Source organism: Cervus elaphus, chromosome 30, assembly GCF_910594005.1.
Source record: "Cervus elaphus chromosome 30, mCerEla1.1, whole genome shotgun sequence".
NCBI classification, from domain to species: Eukaryota; Metazoa; Chordata; class Mammalia; order Artiodactyla; family Cervidae; genus Cervus; species Cervus elaphus.
This window is the reverse complement of record NC_057844.1, coordinates 83,911,986-83,934,267: the sequence shown is the minus strand read 5'-3', so window position 1 is coordinate 83,934,267 and position 22,282 is coordinate 83,911,986. Positions and strand designations below refer to the sequence as shown.

General features: G+C 49.6%; 1 protein-coding gene across 1 annotated transcript in view; it reads left to right on the top strand.

Annotated features, from left to right (window-relative positions):
- COL4A1 (collagen type IV alpha 1 chain) overlaps positions 1-22,282 on the top strand; it is a 133,609-nt gene that overhangs the window by 38,626 nt on the left and 72,701 nt on the right. The window contains 1 exon segment of the mRNA XM_043892467.1: positions 16,749-16,808. Coding sequence (XP_043748402.1) covers positions 16,749-16,808 — 60 coding nt within the window.

Sequence of the window (22,282 nt, the reverse complement as noted above, 5' to 3'; positions counted from 1 at the left end):
GCGCTCACCTGGGGATGGATGTCTCGTATCCCCCGGTGATCTTGGTTAGTAGTAGACATGAAGGCTGAGGGTGTCAGGTTTGGTGAGCTACGGCCTATCCTTGGTGGGCGCAGGCGTGGAGGAGACGGAGGCTCCTGGCTTCAGGGTTTGGGACGGGGCTTTGAGATCGGGTGGCCCAGTGACCCAGTGCCCAGGACAGTGGCGTTCAGTGACTGGACGCAGCTGCTCGTCTGCCACGTGGAGAAGATGGAGCCCCTGGGAACGTGACGCCTGGGTCTGTGGTCCCCCTGGTGGGGCTTGTCCATCGACAGTAGTTGGCCCCTGGTTTCTGTGGCCATTAAATTAGCAGAGTTGCATTAGAATGTCTGCCTTCTTTTGATTTAAAATCGTATCATTTCTCACAATCCAAGCACATTCTTCAGGGTCTCTTTTGCTTTCACTTTTTTTTTTTTTATGAACCCCAAATGTGAAAATGGTTCACAGGCGACTGGGCTGTGACTTTTTTCCTCTGCTTGGCCGTGCAGTGAACTGTTCCGGTAAATACAGGGTCTCATTTTCAAAGGGGGAAGGTTTGTGCAGTGCCAGCTTCCTGTCTAGTCCATGGAGTCAAACCCAAGAGGAAAGATGGACCATTTTGATCCTTTGACTCCTTAGGCTAAAACGAGATTTCCCATCACATGCTTTGCTCCACCTAGATTTTGTAGACAAGCCTTTTTTTTTTTTTTTAAAGCAGTATTGTTGGTGAAATGCTTTCAAGCAGCTTGTTTATCTTTGAACGAAGCTTAGAGTAAACATGTCATGTCAGATGGGAGAGTGGCTTGTACAATCAGTGATGGAACCACCTAATTAGGGTCCTAGCTGAAAACAATGCACAATGATGAAGGCTGGGCAGAGGGTGGAGGAGAAGGAGGAGATGATGGTTTGTCCAGAGAAAAACAAGATCTGGAGAGGATGCTGGGGCAGATCTGGGAAAATGCACAAAGTAACAGGGTGGAAAAAGCCCAGCTGTGTGTGGTTCTGAAAGTGGGGTGAAGGCTGAACCTCTCAGAGCAGACTCTGGGGGCCACGATGGCTCACTCAGGGGCCCAGGGAACCCCCAGAGCCTGGTGGAGGCCCCGCCCTCAGGTGTCAGATGGAGGATTTCAATGTCTCAAGTCCCCGTCCCGAAATCCTCCTGCCACACTCTGGGTGCTCAGGGCGCTGGTGACTGTGAGCCGATATCTGGGTTGATAGATCAAGGCTGCAAAATCCTATGTGCATTTTCCATTTTTAATGCTATGGGATGCAAGTAAATGCACCTACCGCTCAAACCATACTGAGCATAATATAATCTTACCTTTTCCAAGATATTTAATGATTTAAGGATTTAAAAAATATATAGCTTGGTACCCACAGTGTATTGGTTTTCTCTGTATGGTGAGATAACCAAAACCTTTAGTTGATCTAAAATTGAAATCTGTGGCTGGTAAACTAGTATTATTTATTAACTTATTTATCACTCACATCAGCTGGTAATTCCAGACTGTATTTACTAGAGAGAATGTAGATGGCTGGAATAAGCAAACTGAGGTATAAAGATTCAAAGTATATGTCACTGTTTAAGTTAATCTGTGGAGTTTGGGTATTTTGGGGTACTAGTGAAAACGTGTTAAGCCATATCCAGTCATTTTGAAACATCCAGTCTTGTGTTTCATGTGCCCAGTGGCAGATTCATGGCATGGACAAGTAAATATTCAGACTGAATAAATTTCGCCTTTGAAGAAGCATAGCCCATAGTGTGATGAAGTTGTTTCAAGGTATGTGATGCAAGGTGGCAAAAGGAATTTTCAAGTTGTAGCCCTCTCTCTCCAAATCTCTCTCCACATCTGCATCTTATCCAGATGTTTATGGATTGAAGTGTTGTAATTTCAAAATACATCTAGTGCATTTCAGTCACACACCCTGGTTTACGCTCCCGTCGATGGCAAGGGATGTGCCTGTTACTTCTCTGGGAGCCACGACCTCATTCATCCTTTAAGTTGCTGTGTCCCAGGACTGGCGCGTCATAGCGCATCAATCAGCCCTCACCGAGTACATGAAAAACGTCATGTCTGTTCTCTCTGACTAGCCTAATCCAGAATATAACTCAGTTTCTTTTAATGGTCAAAACAACTGGATTTGCCCGATTTCAGAAGAAGCGTATTTCCAAGTTAAGGGTTCTGTAGAAGTACACTGTAAGTTGATTTTTAAGTGAATAAAGGTTTAAGTAATTTAATCCTCATAAAGGGATATTTCGTGTATGTACACGCAGACACACAAGAGATACATAATGCCTGTATTTTCGTGTGTGTGAAAGTAAGATCAGTGACAACCACCAAGTTTATATTAGAAACAGCACCCTAAAAACGGTATGATTAGTTTGTGATTCGTATCTTAATTGGGATGTTATTGACTCTTAATATGAGATTAGCTTACAACTCAAAGTCCCTTAGATAATTCAAGAGATCAGTGACGGGACACACACAAGGGATTCGTGTTGGAATCTGTCAACAAGAAATAAGTAAAGAAAAAGAATTGAGTTACCACCTGGCATTATATCGGCAAGTCATAAAGGGAATTGGAAGTGGAGGTTGTTCTGCTGCTCTTTCCAGTCATATGACTTAACGCAGTAAGACACATACTGATGTCCCAAACTGTCACCTCTACTGTGCATTAGGAAAAAATGACCCTGTTGCCAGTGGTGAATTTTGCTAACATTAATCCCATAAGGATTCCATGTTTTATGTATTGTTTGGCCAGATCCTCCTCTTCAATAGTTTTATTGGCTTTTGGCTCTTACATATTTAATTTCTTTCCAGAGCCAGCCCAGCTCATTGCATTCAGGACACCTTCCCCAAATTCTGTGTGAGTTATCCCCCTTTTTTATTCTCCTTAGTTTTCCCCTTTCAATAATGCCAGGTTTCCTCAAGTGAGAAATAATAATAGGCTGTTTTAAAAATGAGCTTTCACTTAGAAATTAACATAGAAATTTGAACTCCAGAATTGGCAGTTTATAGCAAAGACCCGAACATTTTTCAAAGAAAGAGACTTAGCTTCCTTACAGCACATGAAGACTTTCATCAAAATGTGAAAATACAGTTATTAAAAGCCCAGGTGTGGTTTTGGTTTCCGATGGGATAAACCTCACCAGAAAATATTTGTTTTGAGCCGTGTTCACTGTCTAGCTCTCCTTGTTTAATTTTAACTTCACTCTTGTTGTTCAGTTGCCAAGTCGTATCTGACTCTTTGTGACTCCATGGACTGCAGCACGCCAGGCTTCCCTGTCCCTCGCCGTCTCCCGGAATTTGCCCAAGTTCATGTCCATTGAATCAGTCATGTCACCAACCGTCTCATCCTCTGTCACCCTCTGCCCCTTCTGCCTTCCATCTCCCGCAGCTTCAAACTTCACTGTAACTGGTAGCAAAAGATTTCCCTGATATTTCTAGATGTTAACACACTTACACAAGTTCTTTGCCGTTAGAAACCACATTTAAATGCTCACAAATCTCCTAAAACTCTCCATAATAGATAATGGGGGCAGTAAATTATTGTTGAGTACAAGTGAAAAAAATTAAGAAGTTAGGACTACTTGTGTACCATTCGAATTGAATGGCCAAGGTTATGGAGTGAGTGATTCATATTTTATTCATTTCATATTTATATTCATATTAAATTGTGCATGGCTTAAGTCTTCTAAATGTTTTTCTTAAATGCTCTTGGAAGACATGAGGTTTTCTGGAGTCTAATACATTGTCATGGTCATTGGTCAGTGGGTTGACATTTGGTTTCAACAGGAGCTGGTAAAGGTAAGGATTGGTTTCTTAAGTGTTAGGACTCTGCTCGGGCGGCGTGGGGGTGTGTGGTTTGGGAATGACATCTCTGCAGGCATTGACCATGGGCAGCTGACCCTGGAACCTCACGGCAACCTTAGAGGTGTCTCTTGGCCTCAGTGTAAACACCAGACTGTTGCTGAGAAACCACCGCTTCCTTCTGTGGTTTCCCCCATTTTCCTCCTTAAACCGTAAGTGTTGCGCTTGTGGTTTTAGGTAGGTCCTCTGAAAATGCCACTTAGCACTTGAAAAGCAGCGTTTTCTTGGTTCACCATCCATCATCTTCCAGAAAAGCCCAAGGAACTTGATGCTGTGGTTGAGCCCCTGGTCCGATGTCCGCGTGACCTGGGCGTCTGTCACAGACATTCTTCATGTGGACCCCTCTCTCATCTTTTGTAAGAGGAGGAGAAGGCTCACTCCACTGTTAGGCATTTGCTGTTCCACAGGGTTTATTCTGTGGCATTTCTGTTCACATTTTGAGTTTTCAGACCTGGTTTTAAAGCTACACCTTGATCTCCTTTGGGGCGATGTTTCCAACAGTGAGTCCTCTGGGTTTGCAGACCTGCACTGCAGCGGTTTGGAATCTGTCATTTATAAGGAATCCAAAACCTCACATGTATTTTTGAAAAGTGGCTCCAGGATGAGTCTGGTATTTGAGGCTGAGCGCAGCTATGAAAATTACATTTTGGCTTCATCCTGGCTGCTGGGCTCAGTCTAAACATGCACACTTTTTCTCAGACGTGTCCCGTATCTGACAGGCTAGGGGAGCAGCTGAGATGACTGTCCTAACAAGGTGTTTTATAGCCTCTGTGAAATGGAAGGAGTGTGAATGAAGTGATATCACATACACTCATTTAATGCACAATCTGGTTGGGCTCTTTCTTGCCAGAAAGGATATCTGTTTTCTAGCCTCGTTCCTGGAAATACGGTACGGCGTCCCCGTCTGGAGAGAAACCAGAGGTCATGTATAATATTTACTTGTTTCAAGGAAAAAAAGTTGGTACTCCTGTTGCCCTTGGTTTAAGTCAGCTCTGCTTCTGAGTTGCATGTCAGTCATATTGTCATTTTTCCCAGGTCACTGAGGCTTTTCGTGTTTCCACTGTAAGTGTGTTACAAGCGGTAGGGACCTTAAAAGCATCAGGAGGTGGGCAGAGTGGGATCAACAGGAAATTGACTGCACTTTTTCCTCCCCGGCGGAAAGCCATCTTCATGGCTTAGTACTCGTTACCTGGGGCTTTCCCGGCGCAAGCAGGGCCTTCGGGGCGTGTTGTTGAAGACGCTCTAACATGGCAGGGAAGGCCGCGCGGCGTGAATCCCCGCATGGCTGTCCAGTGAAGGGGCCTGGCGCCGTTAGACCAGGCTGCTAAGGTTCTCACTCACTGTCGTGCGTGCAGTACGCATGCCAGAAGGAAGGGCCCCAGAAGCTCCTTGAGTGTTCTTTCCATTCACATTTTAGCGCCGATGAGGGATTTTCCTGAAGCTGCAGTGCAGAAAAGGCCCTGGAGTGGGCTTGGAAGGCCGGAGCCGGTCTCTGAGGCCGGGGGAGGGGGAGCATGTCTGTCCTCCTGTTCCAAGTCTCCCTTCCTGCAGACTGGTGACATCTGCCATCACTGTTTGTGACAGACTGTGTTGACACCGTGTTGCTGAGACAGAGACAGGATGTTAAAAGCAACTGTGAATGTGCGTTCACATGGCTGGTGAGAGGGATACTCCAGGGAGGGTGGTCCAAGGGCAACTGATGAGTCCCCCCAGCCAAGCGGCCAGACCTCAGGCGCCTGGGGGCTGTGGCGCCCGCCTCTTCCTCCTCACCCGTGCTCCTCCCTGCCCCTCTCCTCCCTTCCAGCCCCTTCCTCCTCTCCTTCCTTCCCTCCTCTTCCCTCTCCAGCCCTTGGAAACCCTTCCAGCCTGGCACTGCGTTGCATGCTTCCCACTCCAAGTGCATTTCGGGCGCTGATGGGCTTGCGGAAAGCACGCAGCACTTCTGCTTAAGCAGGTGCTTTCACACCGAGTGTTAAACTTGGGGGATCGCACACGTTTTACCCCGAGCCTCAGAGCTGGAGTGCCGCGACCCGGCATCTTTCCCCTGTCTCCCCGCCTCACGCCGGGGCCCCTCCCCGCAGGCCGCTTGCCCTCCGCCTTCCCAGGGGGGCACAGCGCCCACCGGCCTGCCCCTCCCCGCAGTGCCCCCACCCCGGTGCCCCATGCCCTCCTGCTGGGCCTGACCCCCTTTGCCTCTCTCTGGGCAGCAAAGCCCCCTCCCCACACACCCGCCTCCCCTCTCCCTCCCGGGGGACCTGCTCTGAGGTCCCCGCATCCCTGGGACCGGGTGTGGGGTCCCCCCGCCTCCCCGGGTGTCTGCGGGACCCTGCTGTCTCCTGTGAGGGGCCTCGGACCACTGCAGTTCCTCATTTTCGCCTCCCACTCGCTGAGATGCTCAACTCGGCCTTCTCAGCATCGCGGGGCAGGGGCCGCCTGCCCTGCTCCAACCGTGAGGTGCAGCGGAAGCCTCCCAGCGGGTCGGGTCGGAGAGGCACACCAGGTCGGGTTGGAGAGGCAGCTGAGATGGGGTGTGGACGCGCGAAGGCTGCTCCCCCTGACCCCGTCCCCCAGCCCCACCAGGGACAGACCTGGAGCAGAATCAAGTGCCGGAGGGGCAGGGCCCGGACCAGGCCCGGCTGAGGGGCTGGACTCGGAGTCAGAGAGCCAGAGCGGGTGGGCGGGAGGAAAGGTGACCCGCGGGGGCAGCGGGACGGTGCAGGAGATGGGGTGGGATGCGCTGCTCCTCGCAGGCCTGAGGGGGCAGTCTGTGGCTCTCCCAGGAGCGTCATGGACCCGGGAGCTGGGGACTTGGGCGGGAAGGACGGGGCGGGGGCCATGGCCATTCTGGGTGGGGGGACAGTTCAGTTCAGTTCAGTCGCTCAGTCGTGTCTGACTTTTTGTGACCCCGTGAACCGCAGCGCGCCAGGCCTCCCTGTCCATCATCAACTCCCAGAGTCCACCCAAACCCATGTCCATTGAGTCAGTGGTGCCATCCAACCATCTCAGCCTCTGTCGTCCCCTTCTCCTTCTGCCCTCAATCTTTCCCAGCATCAGGGTCTTTTCCAATGAGTCAGCTCTTCACATCAGGTGGCCAAAGGATTGGAGTTTCAGCTTCAGCATCAGTCCTTCTGATGAACACCCAGGACTGGTGTCCTCTAGGATGGACTAGTTGGATCTCCTTGGGTGGGGGGACAGGCAGCTGAGAAAGGTGTCCGGCTTCCTGGGGAGAGTTGCCGAGACTCAGAAGCCTCCTAACGGGAGGGCCCTTCTGAAGGTGGGGATGTCCTCTCCGGACCCTTGCTCATTCTGGACAGTCAGTGATTCTGGGAGAACATTCTGTCCAAGGACTCTTCGGCTTCGTCCTTTGGGCCAGTGAGTCAGCAAGCACCAGGGACGCCACCCCCACCCCCAGTTCCCATCTCCAGGCGGCGTTCCCGCCCACAGGTCCCAGCGGACACGCTCACGGTCATCTGAGCCGCGGTCATGGGGCAGCTAGTCATCATCCCGTCTGTGCGTGGGGCCCCCAGCGACCTGCGGGAGACAGGCGGGGCTGCCCGACACCCTCGGTTCACCCCCCTCCCCGGGCGAGGACGTTCCACGTCTGCCCCCACCGTGGGAGGAAGGGGCGCGGGGAGGGGAAGATGAGTCAAGCCACGTGGTCCGACGAGGGAAACAGGAGAGTCGGGCTGCTGTCACATGATGGAGGTTGGAGCCGAGCACTCACCCTAGAGGGTGCTCCTGAGGCTTGCGGGGAGCCCCCTGCCCGCCCCCCAGACCGTGCAGACTCGGCTCTCAGTCTGACTGCAAGAGATGTCGTGGATCACGGTTCAGTTTGTTTCTCAGATGTTTCATGCTCAATTTTTTTTTTTTTTTTGCCAAGAACATATCAACACTTGGAGTTGTTTTCACATTTGAGCAGAAGTGTTTTGTGAGTCTCAAAGTAGTAGGGATATTCTGTTTCCATGTTTTCCATGATTAGAACAGAAATGTTATTTTACTGAACTAAATTCTTTTCTGTTGTATTAATGAGGAAAAGTTATTTTCACATCTTTGGAATCACATTCATCTTACATTTATCAAAACAAAACGCTGATGATAGAATCACCGTCAAGCAAACGCAGATGAAAGCGCATGGACTATGAGCTCCTTAGACATCCCTCACCCTTCCATCCACAGGTCCCAGCATATTTTTGGAGGTTCAAAAAATGCTGTGCAAATGCAGACTTTTAAAGTTATTATTATGCTTCAGCAGTTGGCCTAGAGTTTGCGTTCTATCTTGTTATTAGTTAGCTTTGTTTTCGTAAATGACTTTTTTGGTTGGAAAATTTAGAAAACACTGCATAATAGTAGCTTTAATAATGGGGTTTTCTTGTCTTTTACTTTAGTGGAATTCCTTCCCACCTGTTAATATTTTATTTTGTTTTTTTTAATGTTTGTTATATGTAATTTTGCACCGTAGGATTTTGGTTCTTTTTTAACTGGAGTGGAGTGGATTTACGGTAGTTTCAGGTGTATGGCAGTGAGTCAGTTATGCATACATCCACTCTTTTAAGATTCTTAGGATAGAGTCTCTGTCCCCATAGACGTCATTGCCAAGTATTGAGTGGCGTGCCCTGCTACCCAGGATGCTCCTGTTAGTTATCCTGTCATGAATTTTTGAGTCCTATGCACGCATTTTGGGCGGAGGGTTAGATTTTATTGAAGAAACGTGTGAATCAGTAAAGGCCCAGCTCAGTGACTCTTGGGCTCTTCGGTCAGAAACCAGGTAGAGCCAGGACGTTTCCAGGAGCTCAGCAGCCCCCGGAGTCCCCTTCTCGTCTCCTGTAGCCCCAAGGGTGAGCACACTGCGACTTCATTTGTTCCGGTTTGAACTTTATGTCATCAGAGCCTCCCGGCTTCTTTCTTTTGTTCCTGGTTCCATGTTGCTCGGTACTAAGTCTTCGAGACCTATCCGTGTCATAGCCCACCAGCCTCAGTGGGTAAGGATTTCATTCCATGAATCCGGACCACCACCATGTTTTCATTCTGCTATTTCCAGTTCTCCCTACTGGGTAGAGTGTTGCAATGATCATTCTTGAGCATGCCTTCAAGAAAGACTTTATTAAAGCACAGCAAAGTGCAGACATTGTAAGTTTGCAGCTCAGTGAAGTTTTACACGTGTTACCATTCACCCTGATCGAGCAGAGAAATGTCCCAGCACCCGGAGACCTCTCTGGCAGTCCCTCCGAGGTCAGCAGTCTCCTGACTTTCGCTATTGATGGCATCACTTGTTCTAGATCTTAATGCTGGGAGGTCATACAGGAGAGCAGGAGGTCTGCTCTCCTGCTGCAGTTCTTTTTTTTAATCATGGCTTAAAATGGATGTGAGAGTTGGACTGTGAAGAAAGCTGAGCACCGAAGAATTGATGCTTTTGAACTGTGGTGTTGGAGAAGACTCTTGAGAGTCCCTTGGGCTGCAAGGAGATCCAACCAGTCCATCCTAAAGGAGATCAGTCCTGGTGTTCACTGGAAGGACTGATGCTAAAGCTGAAACTGCAATACTTTGGCCACCTGATTTGAAGACCCTGATGGTGGGAAAGATAGAGGGCAGGAGGAGAAGGGGACGACAGAGGATGAGATGGTTGGATGGCATCATCAGCTCAATGGACATGGGTTTGGGTGGACTCCGGGAGTTGGTGATGGACAGGGAGGCCTGGTGTGCTGCGGTTCATGGGGTCTCAAAGAGTCGGACACGAGAGACAACTCAACTGAACTGAAAACTATTTTGTTGAAGAATGGTTGATTTACAATGTTGTGTTAATTTCTGCTACACAGCACAGTGATCCAACTATACATGTATTTATCTGTCTATATATACACACATATTCTTTTTCAGATTCTTTTCCATTTTAGGTTACTTTAAGATTTTTGAGTATAGTTCCCTGTGCTACATGGTAGGGCTTCGTTGTTTTTCCATTCTGTATGTAATAGTTTGCATTTGCTAACCCCAACCTCCTGTTGGAGAAGTTTCAGGATTCTTTTTCAGGGCACTCCTGTCTGGCCTGGAGGTCCGTGGAGGCATTGACAGCCATTTTGCAGAACCCCTTGGCAGCACACACACATTTAAAACAAGAATCACCAGAAATAGCATACTCTAGTTAAAATTACACACGGGGTGTGAGCTAGGACATACATATTAAAATCGCTCATATATACTCTCTGTTTCTTTATGATGTTTTGGTTTCCAAAAAGAGTGAGCTCATGGAGCTTTGAGGGGAGGATGTTATATTTTATCCGCCGTACTAACTTTTTGGGGATAATGAAACAGAGTTAAAAATAGTAGAATTGAAAAGGTCGAACTTCAGTGGCAGGTGGTAAAGGCAAATGCTGTGAAATGGTCTCAGTAATGACAAAGTATGATGCGGCTTTTGGTGACATCTGCCCACGTATGTGTGGGGCAGGTGCCAAGAGTGAAATCTGGGGACAAGACCGCGTGTGATGCTCAGCCGCAGCTGTCCAGTCACTAAGTCATGTCTGACTCTGCAGCCCTATGGACCGCCACACGCCAGGCCTCCCTGTCCATCACCGTCTCCCAGAGCTTGCTCAAACTCATGTCCATCGAGTCAGTGATGCCATCCAGCCATCTCACCCTCTGTCGTCCCCTTCTCCTCCTGCCCTCAATCTTTCCCAGCATCGGGGTCTTTCCTGAGTTGGCTTTTCGCATCAGGCGGCCCAGGTACGGGGGCTTCAGCTTCAGCATCAGCCCTTCTGATGAATGTTCACGGTTGATTTCCTTTAGGATGGACTGGTTTGACCTTGTTGTCCCAGGGCCGCCGCCTAATCGTGTTGCAGAAGGGTTGTTCTGCTGGACAGCTCCCCCTGGAGGCGGGGTCTGGAAGCTCCACTTTGATTTGTACCAGCTTTTCAATTTCCGCCTTGGTGGCCCTGGAATACACTCGTGTGTCTCTCCGTGTTTCTTTAGCCGAGTAGATGATTATGCACGAGATTCTCCGAAGGAGGGCTACCACCAGGAAGAAAACGGGGCTCGTCCCATCACCACAAAACTATTCTGACATTTTGCACAGCGCAGAGAATGTGAAAAGGAATTTGAAAGATAAGCTGTTTAGACTTGGCCGAGATCCACTTGTCCCTATTTGGCGGGATGTGAAACACATAAAAATTGTTACAGTGGGGTTGGTAAAGGGCTATCTCCCATCAGAAGCAGGGAAAGAACCACAGAAAATTGAGGACTTCACTCTGTTTAACTCATTTCAGACTTGCTTCCCTGTGGAAAATATGTCACAGTTAACACATTACCTTGATTGGGTATTCTCTCTTTTTCTCACCCACGGAGACACACACACACACACAGTAGTGTAGCAGCTGGCTTCCTTGCTTAGGTGAAAAGTCTCTCTAAATGGAATTAGCAAGCTTAGAACCGCCTTTGGTCAGCCTGCAGGCCAGAGAAGGAGCGGAAATTGAGTTTATTTTGAATGAGAGTCTCTGACCCCCATCACCCCTCTTCCTTCTTTGGCGGGCGTACTGTGTGTCGTAAATCTTTGGGAATTTTTAGAACTTAGCATACTTTATAACATTAATTCTGATGGTTTGACTTTCTGGGAACTCTTAATTGGGGCTTGAAAGAAAATGTGCATTCCATGCACTGAGCTGTCCTCTGGTGAAGAGTGCAGAGAGCCTCGTACAGAGTATAGAAGCGCCCCGCTGACGCTGTTCCTCGCCATCCCTTTCCAGTTGTGCTACGTGTGATGTTTAGGCTTCACCCCTGCCGTCGGGGCGTGTGTGTTTAGGCTTCACCCCTGCCGTCGGGCGTGTGTGTTTAGGCTTCACCCCTGCCGTCGGGGCGTGTGTGTTTGGGCTTCACCCCTGCCGTCGGGGCGTGTGTGTTTGGGCTTCACCCCTGCCGTCGGGGCGTGTGTGTTTGGGCTTCACCCCTGCCGTCGGGGCGTGTGTGTTTGGGCTTCACCCCTGCCGTCGGGGCGTGTGTGTTTGGGCTTCACCCCTGCCGTCGGGCGTGTGTGTTTGGGCTTCACCCCTGCCGTCGGGGCGTGTGTGTTTGGGCTTCACCCCTGCCGTCGGGGCGTGTGTGTTTGGGCTTCACCCCTGCCGTCGGGCGTGTGTGTTTAGGCTTCACCCCTGCCGTCGGGGCGTGTGTGTTTAGGCTTCACCCCTGCCGTCGGGCGTGTGTGTTTGGGCTTCACCCCTGCCGTCGGGGCGTGTGTGTTTGGGCTTCACCCCTGCCGTCGGGGCGTGTGTGTTTGGGCTTCACCCCCGCCGTCGGGGCGTGTGTGTTTCGGCTTCACCCCCGCCGTCGGGCGTGTGTGTTTGGGCTTCACCCCCGCCGTCGGGGCGTGTGTGTTTGGGCTTCACCCCCGCCGTCGGGGCGTGTGTGTTTGGGCTTCCCCCCCGCCGTCGGGGCGTGTGTGTTTGGGCTTCACCCCCGCCGTCGGGGCGTGTGTGTTTGGGCTTCACCCCCGCCGTCGGGGCGTGTGTGTTTGGGCTTCACCCCCGCCGTCGGGGCGTGTGTGTTTGGGCTTCACCCCCGCCGTCGGGGCGTGTGTGTTTGGGCTTCACCCCCGCCGTCGGGGCGTGTGTGTTTGGGCTTCACCCCTGCCGTCGGGGCGTGTGTGTCCGACAGGCGTCACTGAGAGCTGCTGTTGTCTTTTCTTCTCTTTCAAATGGTGTTAATTCAGGTCGGCTTCCACTTGGACGGAATTTGTCATGCTCTTGCGGTGAACTGCTGGCCGTCAAGATCGGCTTGGTTTTCACTGAGTTATTCTGCAGCCTTAGGGGTTCAAATGGTGGTTCTTCTGCCCCTGAGGACTTTGCAGGCTTCTCTTACCCTCACGTAGTCTGAGTGACCCGTGTCACTGTGGGCCACGGATGCACTCCTTCTAAGGGCTGGCCAGAAAGCTCGTTTGGGTTTTCCCATGCCATCTTTTTGGCTACCCCAATAAGACACAGACCAAGACCCACAGCGCTGTGACCTTTGAGATCTTCAGCCACGTCCCCCATTTCCAGGGGGAGACGGCTTTCCTGATCAGCCTGGTCAGCTGGGACTGTAGGTTCATCATGTGTCTCCCCGGGGAGAAGGCACGGGCCTCCTTGGGGGACGGGGGGCTGGTTTGCTTGACCTCGCACCCCGCTGAGGGGCCAGGCAAGAGGGGTGGGTGTGAGCGCGTCAGAGAGTACAAGTTCTTCCTGTTCCAGAAGCCGAAGCACGTGGGCAGGGAGTTCGCTGCTCAGAGCCCAGCATCTTCCAGACCTCAGGAAAAATGAGCAGGCCTTGTCCACCCCCTCAGATGTGCGGCAAGGGAGCTGCTGGAGCCGGCGGGGGGTGGAGGGGTGGGGGGGACTGGGCGGACGGCTGCTGGAGCCAGTGGGACCGCCTTGTCTCTTGATTCTGCGGAGAGGCCCAGACACAGAATGTAATTCCCCAGGAAGTCACGAAGCTTGCGACTTGGCCTTTAGCACATTAGGTCCCCAACCAAATTGTGACTCTGAGTAACTCGTGCCATTTTTCCGTTCGCCCTTTCGAATGGTGATTCAGGATGGAGGGTTGAGACTCTCACTACTGTGGGCTTTTATTTAATGAGCTATTTCAAAATCAGACAGTCCGGCAGATTGAAGGGACGCTCAGCACGTCATTGATGTCCTTTTCAGCCAGGCACCCTCGAGTCACAGCTGGAATGACTCTGCATGCCAGGGTGAGATCCAGCGTAGGTCATTGTATGGGCCAGAACAGCAATATTTCAAAGTGGATTTTATTTAGCCAAGTAAATGTGTCTCTCATGATCTTTGTTATTCTAAAAATTAGGTTTTTTTTTTTTTTTTTTTTAAAAAGAGCCATTTTGCATAAAATGCTAGGCCACCCAGATTGTGAAGCAAAAATCATGGTCTAAAAATGTCTTTTGTTCTGAAAAGTTGCCCATCGTTTAGATGTTCTTTGAATTATCAGTGCTTCAGGATTGTCTTCTAGGGCCAGAAGTGGTAATAAAATTTTCTACGTGAATAAAGCAGATAAGGAGACATGAATGTCTTTTGTCTGGGATTGAGAAATTTTGTTTTTGCTTGATGTAAGCTGGTGGGAGCAGGGTGAAGTTCCTTTATTTCTGTAAGAGGGCTATAATGAGATTTTAGTTCTTTTTCTCATCTCTGATTTCATCTAACAGTTGTCATGACCTGCAGCGTTGTTCAAGGGAAATTTGCGGGTGTGTTTCTGTAGCAAAAGCTCAAGAAACAGCTTGACCTCAGCATCCAGCTTGGGGGCCCTCTAACCTCTTATCTGGCGTCCCCTGCAATTAAGGCATTTGCTGATAGCTTAAGGGAACAGTTCCAGGAAACTCACTTTTATAACCTTCCTCAAATTGAATAAAGATAAGCTTCTGAGATTTTATCAGCCTTTCAGGAGAGAAAACCTCAGAATCACCAAATGGCCATTTTCAACTTCGGTCGCTAGATTTCCACCTGGTCTGGTTTTGAGGCTGCTGTTGTCAAGCCGCGGTTAGGAAACCGCACCCCGCTGGGCTGCTCTTGGGCCCCCCAGTGAACCTGGGCGGTGGGTGGACAGGTCCTCAGTCCATGGGTCTTAACCTGATCGGCTTCTCCTTCTGGGGAACTGAGCAGAGTTCAAGGAGCACGTGTGGGTTTCTGAGCCCAGCTCAGAGGCAGAGACCTGGTGGGGAGGAGACGGCGCAGAGAGGAGGCCACCTGGAGCCCAGCTGACCCGGGGCTGCCTCACCTGTGGGGCTTGCCTGGCTGGGGCTAACCTAGCAGCTCCACGCAGTGCCCGGGGGGGCCCCTGCGACCTCTGCCCTCCCCGGCTGTCTGGGGATCTGGAGCGGTCCCCCGCTCACTGCCGAGTTCCCTTCTGCAGTGGTTTCTCGCAATGCGGTCCCTGCATTGTGAGCGGACACACCAGACTCGCAGGGTTGTCATCTGGGGTTGTTATTTGAGGTCGATTCAGTGGATGCCAGCATGACCGCCACCACCATCGACGCAACAGCGTTCAGACGCCTGCTCCTGTCTCGGGGGACTGTGTGTCCGTGCTTAAACGCCTCCGGGGTTGGCGCAGAGCCAGCAGTTGACGAGGTGTCATGGTTCGGCCAGCGGTGGGTTTCACAGCCGATGTGGCTGCAGGTGAAATACGGGCTGTATCAGGCTGGCTGTGACTCTCTGGGCCCGCCCTCCAGGTGTTCTCGGGGTCCTGGAGACACACACGCCAAGGATAAATGTCACACACGTGATAAATGACACAGTGGTGTTCAGTCGCTGAGTCGTGTCCCACCCTTTGTGACCCCATGGACTGCAGCACGCCAGGCTTCGCTGTCCTCCACTATCTCCCAGAGTTTGCTCAAACCCATGTCCATCGAGTCGGTGATGCCATCCAACCATCTCCTCCTCTGTCGTCCCCTTCTCCTCCTGCCTCAGTCTTTCCCAGCATCAGGGTCTTTTCCAGTGAGTCGGCTCTTGCATCGTGTAGCCAGAGTGTTGGAGCTTCAGCCTCGGCCTGTGTGGTCCGCATGTCATGGGCACGGGGTCGGAACAGTGAGCCCTTTCTTGGGGATGGTTGGGGAGTCTCTTTTCTGCAGTCCCTTGGTTCTTTAATGTTTGTGCATTTCGGATGAATTTCTGGAGCACAGGTTTCAGGTTTTAGCCTCATCTCTTTGGACTGCTGTAAGTGGTCACCCAAACCCAGATTCTGAAGCAAAACTGTGTGCGTGGATTGATGTACACTGTTAGGAGGTTATGGGAGTGCGTGCTGAAAAAATTGCCTGAAAGATGAATCAGGGAGAGGGATAGATTTGTAGTGTCTGGAGTCTGTTTGGACTGTTGTCAGTTGTCCCCATTTCCAAAATATAAAATTAAGAACAGCTTACTGTCTTGGAGGCACTTGTTCAGATTTCATTTTATAAAATAAATATCTCCAGATGTAGTTGTTTTATGAAGAAGATTTCCAAGGCATTGGAACCAAGACGAGTGTATTGTTTTTAAAAAATAGGCTTTATGCAATCACAACCCTGTTAACAGTATGGTTATATTTTCCAGAAGCTATAGTGCCAGAAGCAGCATTGAGGTGTGCACTTGATCTCAGGCTTAATATTGAGCTGCTCGTAAAGCTCATTAACTAAATTCTACCTATTGCACCCTCTTCCATTCTGTCCACAATATCTATGTCTCTTCTGGTTTCGAATTTGAATTCTTCTAAAGAAATTGCATCGTCTGTCTTCTGATGCGTTGGCAGTTTTCCATGATGGGAATTGAATTGAGTTCATCTCAACCTTATCTTGGCTGTTATATTAAATCTCCTAACTCAGAGTTCATATCTATAAAGTGGGAATGGTAATACGCGTCCTGTTAGATAGGAATTAAAATTTTTTTATTTAGGCTTTGGGCTTATTCATTTCCTTTTTGCTTGTTTTGCATGTCATTGTGTCCTGGGGATGCGAGGGACACAGCATGGACCCCACTCCCCACTCTGAGTTTCCTGTGGTCTCAGGGCTGAAAGTCCTGCATCAGAAGGGCCTTTGCAAGTAGGGGTGGTGTCCTGCTAAAGCCTGGGAAATGGAGAGAGTCCATGTCTCAGAGTGTCAGTGACAGCCTCCCCTCTTTGGACTGAGTGATGCTTTGATGTGTTCCACTCGGGGATTGCTGTTCTGTTTGCCAGGGCCAGAGATGGATTCTGAGCAAGTGCAGGACGGCCCCCGAGGACAGGGCCACAGAGTGTGTGTGTTAAGATCAGGCTCCTGGTACCCAGGTAGGGCTTTTCCCATAAATAGTGAAGGTGCCAAAAGCATTTCGGTTGAAACCTGCACCTCCATGCTCCTGTGTTCCTCTGTTTAAAGTTCTTTTCTCTTCCTTCCAGGGTGGGTGTGCCGGCTCTGGCTGCGGGAAGTGTGACTGCCACGGCGTGAAAGGACAAAAGGTGAGTAGCCCTCCAAGGCCAGCGATCCCTCGGGTCACCGTCACTGTGGAAGTCATGACTTTAGAGCAACCGAACAACCAACAAGTCATGCTGAAGCCTTATTACCATTTCAGGCATTTCCCCAGCGCAATACAAATGAAGCAAAACCAGGCTCAACAATATTTTTGAGGCATCTTGACTGCTCCTCCCCAAAGCTTGTAATTATTGGTGGCAATTAACGCTAAAAAGGCGATTTGGTTTCTTTCCTTTTTTGACTCTAGGAGGAACAAGTGTATTGGCAGAAAATGCGTTGAGTCAATAGCATTCTTTGGAATTAGTGCACGAGAACTAAACTTAGCTTTTTTTTTTTTCTAAAAAAAAAAAAAACCCAAAAAGTTGCTCTTGAACTTGAGAGCCTTCTATTCAAATCAGAATTTTTAAACAGTTTTGCATTCGTAACATACTTGTCTAAGATTTATTTACAGAAACAGTAACTATTTATCATTTCCCAAATGTACAGTTACAGTATTTTTTTCTAAGCAATGCTGTGCCCTCTCTCTCACAGATCTGTATGAAGATCATCTTCTCTTGAGGGCAGGTTGGGTCTGTGCCTTTCAGTTGTTTGGAGAGAGGATTTTCACCCCAGGACAGGGCAGCATCCTGTCACTGTGTGGGGGTCACCATGGAAACTGGGCGGAACCATGGGAAAGCATGGCTGCTGGGCCACAGCAGCTGAGGCCACGTGGAAGGGCGGTGGGGGGCGGAGGGGGAGGCCCCCGGTCCTTTTCCCGCTTTCTGGGAGCTGGAGGTATCGTTCGGGCAAGCCGTCCCTTCTGGTCTGTGCAGGCCTCACTGAATCACAGCCTCACACTTCTGAAACCCAGCAAGTTCAACTTTACAGAAAATTGTCCCATTTCTTTTCAGCTGTTTGCTGACGTACCAGCAGCATCCTTTTAAAACGTCTGTTGGCAGGTGGTGCCACCACGGTCACCTGGGCAGGTTGTGGGTCCGTGAAGTATGTGGAAGTGTTTTCCTGTCTCCCAGCACCCGCTTTGCCCTCTGCCATCCCTCTTCTCCTCCTCGGGAAGTGTCTCTGGCTAGTTCCAGGCTGCATCCTCGAGAGTAACGGCAAGATGTTCGTGTCACAAAGACTCTTTCTGTGTGTGTGTCTAACTTGAATTGTAAGCACGCGGAGCTAACAAAGAAATCCTTCAAACTATAGAAAGTGGAACTTTCAACAAACAGGAAATGGAGACCTTTATCAGAATCCCTGTGCTTTTCTTGTAACTTAGAGCATCAGAACTGGGGGAGGGAGAGGTGGACTTGGTGTTTCTCGCTTGTGAAGAGAACGTGTCTTTTCCACCCGCTTTCTCGGTTTTCATTCTCTGCCCTCAACTGCAAACCCTGGTGGCATTCCCGTCTGAAAACAGACATCCTATTCCGGTCTTATTTTTCTAGCCTGATTCATTTTACTTTTAACCCCAAATCTCCCCCTTACATGAGGAAGTGGATTCATTATATTCATTAAATATGAGGAAGTAGGTTCATCCAGGTGCGGCTTTCCAAATATGCTTGGCCGACTTCTTCCTGACTTGACGGGGGCCTGGCCCTCGTTAGTTCAGAGCTGGTGAAAGCATCTTCAGAGAAGGCAGGTCGCGTCTCGGGGTGTCTGACACCCACCCCAACGAGGAAAGGGGCTGTAAGTGTTTCTTTTCACATCTTAGCATGTGGAAACCCTTGCTTTGGCTGTTGCATCAATGGAGGCCAGGTCTGTGCGTCTCCGGGCCTGGAAACACACACTGTAGGCCTGCCTTCCACTCAGGCGTGGGAAGGTCAAGGTGGGAAGGTCACGGGGTCACCGTGCTCCTTCAACAGGCTCCTCCATCGTCCACTTTGGGTTTTATACCTTATTATTATTATTCAATAAAGACTGTTTAAATAAAAAACTGCCAAGCGGTGGGTTAAACCGTCCTGAATTTGCGTTTTAAAAGGCTGTAATGATTGAATGGATTCAGACAGCCTCTTGAGATTTAGAGGAACAGCTAACTGATTTAGGATTATATCCTTTAAACAGAAATCGGAGCTCTGTCTTTTCTCCCCTTGAGTGTAAATATTTCAGGTCCCATGGTTCACATAGCATGAGCCGGGAAGAGGGCCTTCCTCTCACTGAAAGAGGAAATTTTAAACTTCCACTTATTGTCTCGGACGTGATGTTAAAATAATCAGTTTAACGATGGGAAACACCCAGAGCTTGCCTGAGCCGGACCTTCAGGTCTGGCTCCATTTCTCTCATCCCAAGGTCAGATAACAAAGAAATGTATTCTTGGCTGGCACGTCAGCAGGAGAAATTGGTCTTCCTCATCTCCCACCGCTGTTCTCAGAGCCAGTCCTATACATGCTGATCGGATGTAAATGCAAAATGAATAAAGGCTTGAGCATCACAGAATTTGCCTCGAGCGGCTCAACCCACAGACCTGCTTTGGAGCTACTGATGCATGCTCTCAGTTCTTACAAGGGGTGTGTTGCTGTTCTCCAGTGTCTCAAGTTAAATGACCTTTGAGGTGTTTTTGAAAATAGGATGAAAAACGTCACATAACTCGGGGGGAGTAAACGTTACCTCAGTGGGACAGAGTGTCAACTCATTGTTTCTGAGACATGCCCCCTTGAGGGACTCTTGAACATATTGGTTATTGAGAATCCACCAATGGAAATTGGAATATGTCCAGTGTAAATCACCAAATCTCTTTTGGCAAAATCCTGAGTTCCATGGAGATGAGATTCCTTGACAGAATGTCTGATATCCCCCAGATTTCCTCAGCAGATATTGATGCCTTAGGTCACTGTTTTCTAATCTGACAGTTATCAGCGTAGGCTCGGGATCTGTTCCGAGCTTAGATTCATGAGCTTGTCACAGATTTCAGTCTTTGCTGACTTGTTTGTTTCCCAGAGCCCAGATGTTTTCTCTAGGTAATTGATCTGGGTTTGTACACAGTGACTTTCCAGAGGCCTCTGCAGTGTGGGAATTTTATCTCCTTAAACTGATTAGGGTTTTGAATGCTTGCCTCCTCAGCCCAAGCCAAAAGTTAAGCTCTTCTTTTGCTCCATAACCTGATTTTCTCAACTATTCGAGGCATTGGAAGAGGCAACATAGTCCCAGGAGTGACTGCCTTGGTCTTAGAAATTAACCATTTATACTTTGCAAAAAGAATAGAGTTTGCACAAGAAGTCTTACAAATGTTTTAGCCAGAGGAGCCAGCATTATGTAAAGCTATCATCCTATCCGCAGAGTCCAAAACTGGAAGCCTCAAGTTAACTAGAGAGGTGGGAGATATACATGTGGAATAGATAACAACTGAAGAGTAAGTGATCACATTGCAGGAGAAACAGCAGAGAAAACAAACACTCTTGTTGTCCTGAGAAGAGAGTGATCCCAGTGGCCTAGGACTGTAAATAAAGGGACGGCTCCCGGGATGAAGCAGGATGCAGGCGTGTTGTGTCCTCACTGATGCTCCAGACTCACCAGGACGTGGAGCAGGGTCATCTGCCATGCGTCTGCCTAAAGTCACGTGCTGAGTTTAACTGCACTGATCAGAGAAAGCAGCCCCCATGGCCTGTTGATGAACATGACCTTGGCAAAGGATGGATGGCTCCTAATAGAGAGACTTTGACAGGGGCTTCCCCAGGCCACAGTCTTGGGGAGCACAGAGAGTCTTAATTAAGCAGAACTATCATATTTCTGAGGAGTGATGAGAACAATATGGTCATCTCACAGCTTCTCAGAACACTTTAACCTGCTGGTACCCAGGTCCTTGCCAGCAACGTGGGGAGGGAGCCCGGTTCAATTCAGTCTTTGTGACCCCATGGACTGCAGCACACCAGGCCTCCCTGTCCATCACCAACTCCCGGAGCTTACTCAAACTCATGTCCATTGAGTCGGTGATGCCATCCAACCATCTCATCCTCTGTCGTCCCCTTCTCCTCCTGCCTTCAGTCTTTCCCAGCATCAGGGTCTTTTCCAGTGAGTCAGTTCTTCTCATCAGGTGGCCAAGGTATTGGAGCTTCAGCTTCAGCACTGGTCCTTCTGAGTAGTCAGGACTGATTTCCTTTAGGATGGACTGGTTGGATCTCCTCACTGTCCAGGGGACTCTGAAGAGTCTCCTCCAACACCACAGTGCAAAAGCATCAATTCTTCTGTGCTCAGCTTTCTTCACAGTCCAACTCTCACATCCATACCTGACCACTGGGAAAACCATAGTTTTGACTAGATGGACCTTTGTGCAGGACTCAGCCTGAACTGAAAGCCCCTCAGCTAGGGAGTAGGATGCAGGCGATCAGATCCAAGTGCTAATCAGAGCAGGAATCAGTTTCCATTCTTCAAGATAAGACGATCCTGACCTGCGAGGGCCCAACAAGAGGACCTCGTGGTTCAGAATATTCTGGAGTCTTGACCACGATCCCATTTCTCTGAGTCTGTGGCCTGTAAGCTTGCTCCGCTGGCCGCCTGCCAAGGAACGCAGACTTCCTAAAGCCTCTCTGTAAATCGGTGGTGACGGAGCAGATTGCTGAGGACCACAAAGAAATGGACCTGGTGCTTTGGGGCCATGGGCAGATTTCCCGGGTCCTGTTCATAGACAAATAACCACAGGGAGCCACCTTCTCTGCCTAAGTCCGAGCCCCACCCCAATCTGAGGCAGGTTAGATTCGGTCCAGCCCAAGAAACCAGGATTGCATCACCTTTGGGGGATGTTTATTCCACACAGCATTCAGAATAAAACCTCGAGGCGAGGGCAGTGAAGTGAGCCTCTTAACCCCGAGTCAGGAGATGCCATTGTCCCTACGTGGTGAGGATGGGGCCTCCCCGGCCCCTTCCTGCAGGAAATCCTGGCGTATTCTTTGCCCTCTAGGAAATTCGTCACTCTGGTTTACAAGGAGTCATCTTTGTTACAAGCCGGGCATGACGCCTTGGTCTCCCAAGAGGCGAATCTGGCCCTAGTTCTCATGCGTTCTGGACACAGAGATGGGGGTTGTTCCCCCAGTGGTCAGCCCTGCCTGCACTTGGGAAGATGCGTCTTGTCTTTCCTCCCCGCAGGCTCCTTGGAGTTCCCCAGGGACGAATCAGTCAGCAGGTCTTTCTCGAAGGTTACTTTTGGAGACACAAAGCAAGTATCCTTTGTGTCTTTTTCTCCAGGTCACACTAAGTAAGAAAAAGTGTGTGTAAAGAGTTCTGTAAGTCTAATCATACCTAAGGGTTTCCCTGGTGGCTAAGTGGAGAAGAATCCGCCTGCCAATGCAGGGGATGTGGGGTTGATCCCTGGGTCAGGAAGATCTCCTGGAGGAGGAAGTGGCAACCCACTCCAGTCTTCTTGCCTGGAGAATCCCATGGACAGAGGAGTGTGGTGGGCTACAGTCCACAGGGTCCCAAAGTGTTGGACACGACTTAGGGACTAAACCATAACCACAAATCACATCTAAATACAGAAGGAGAGGTTGACTTT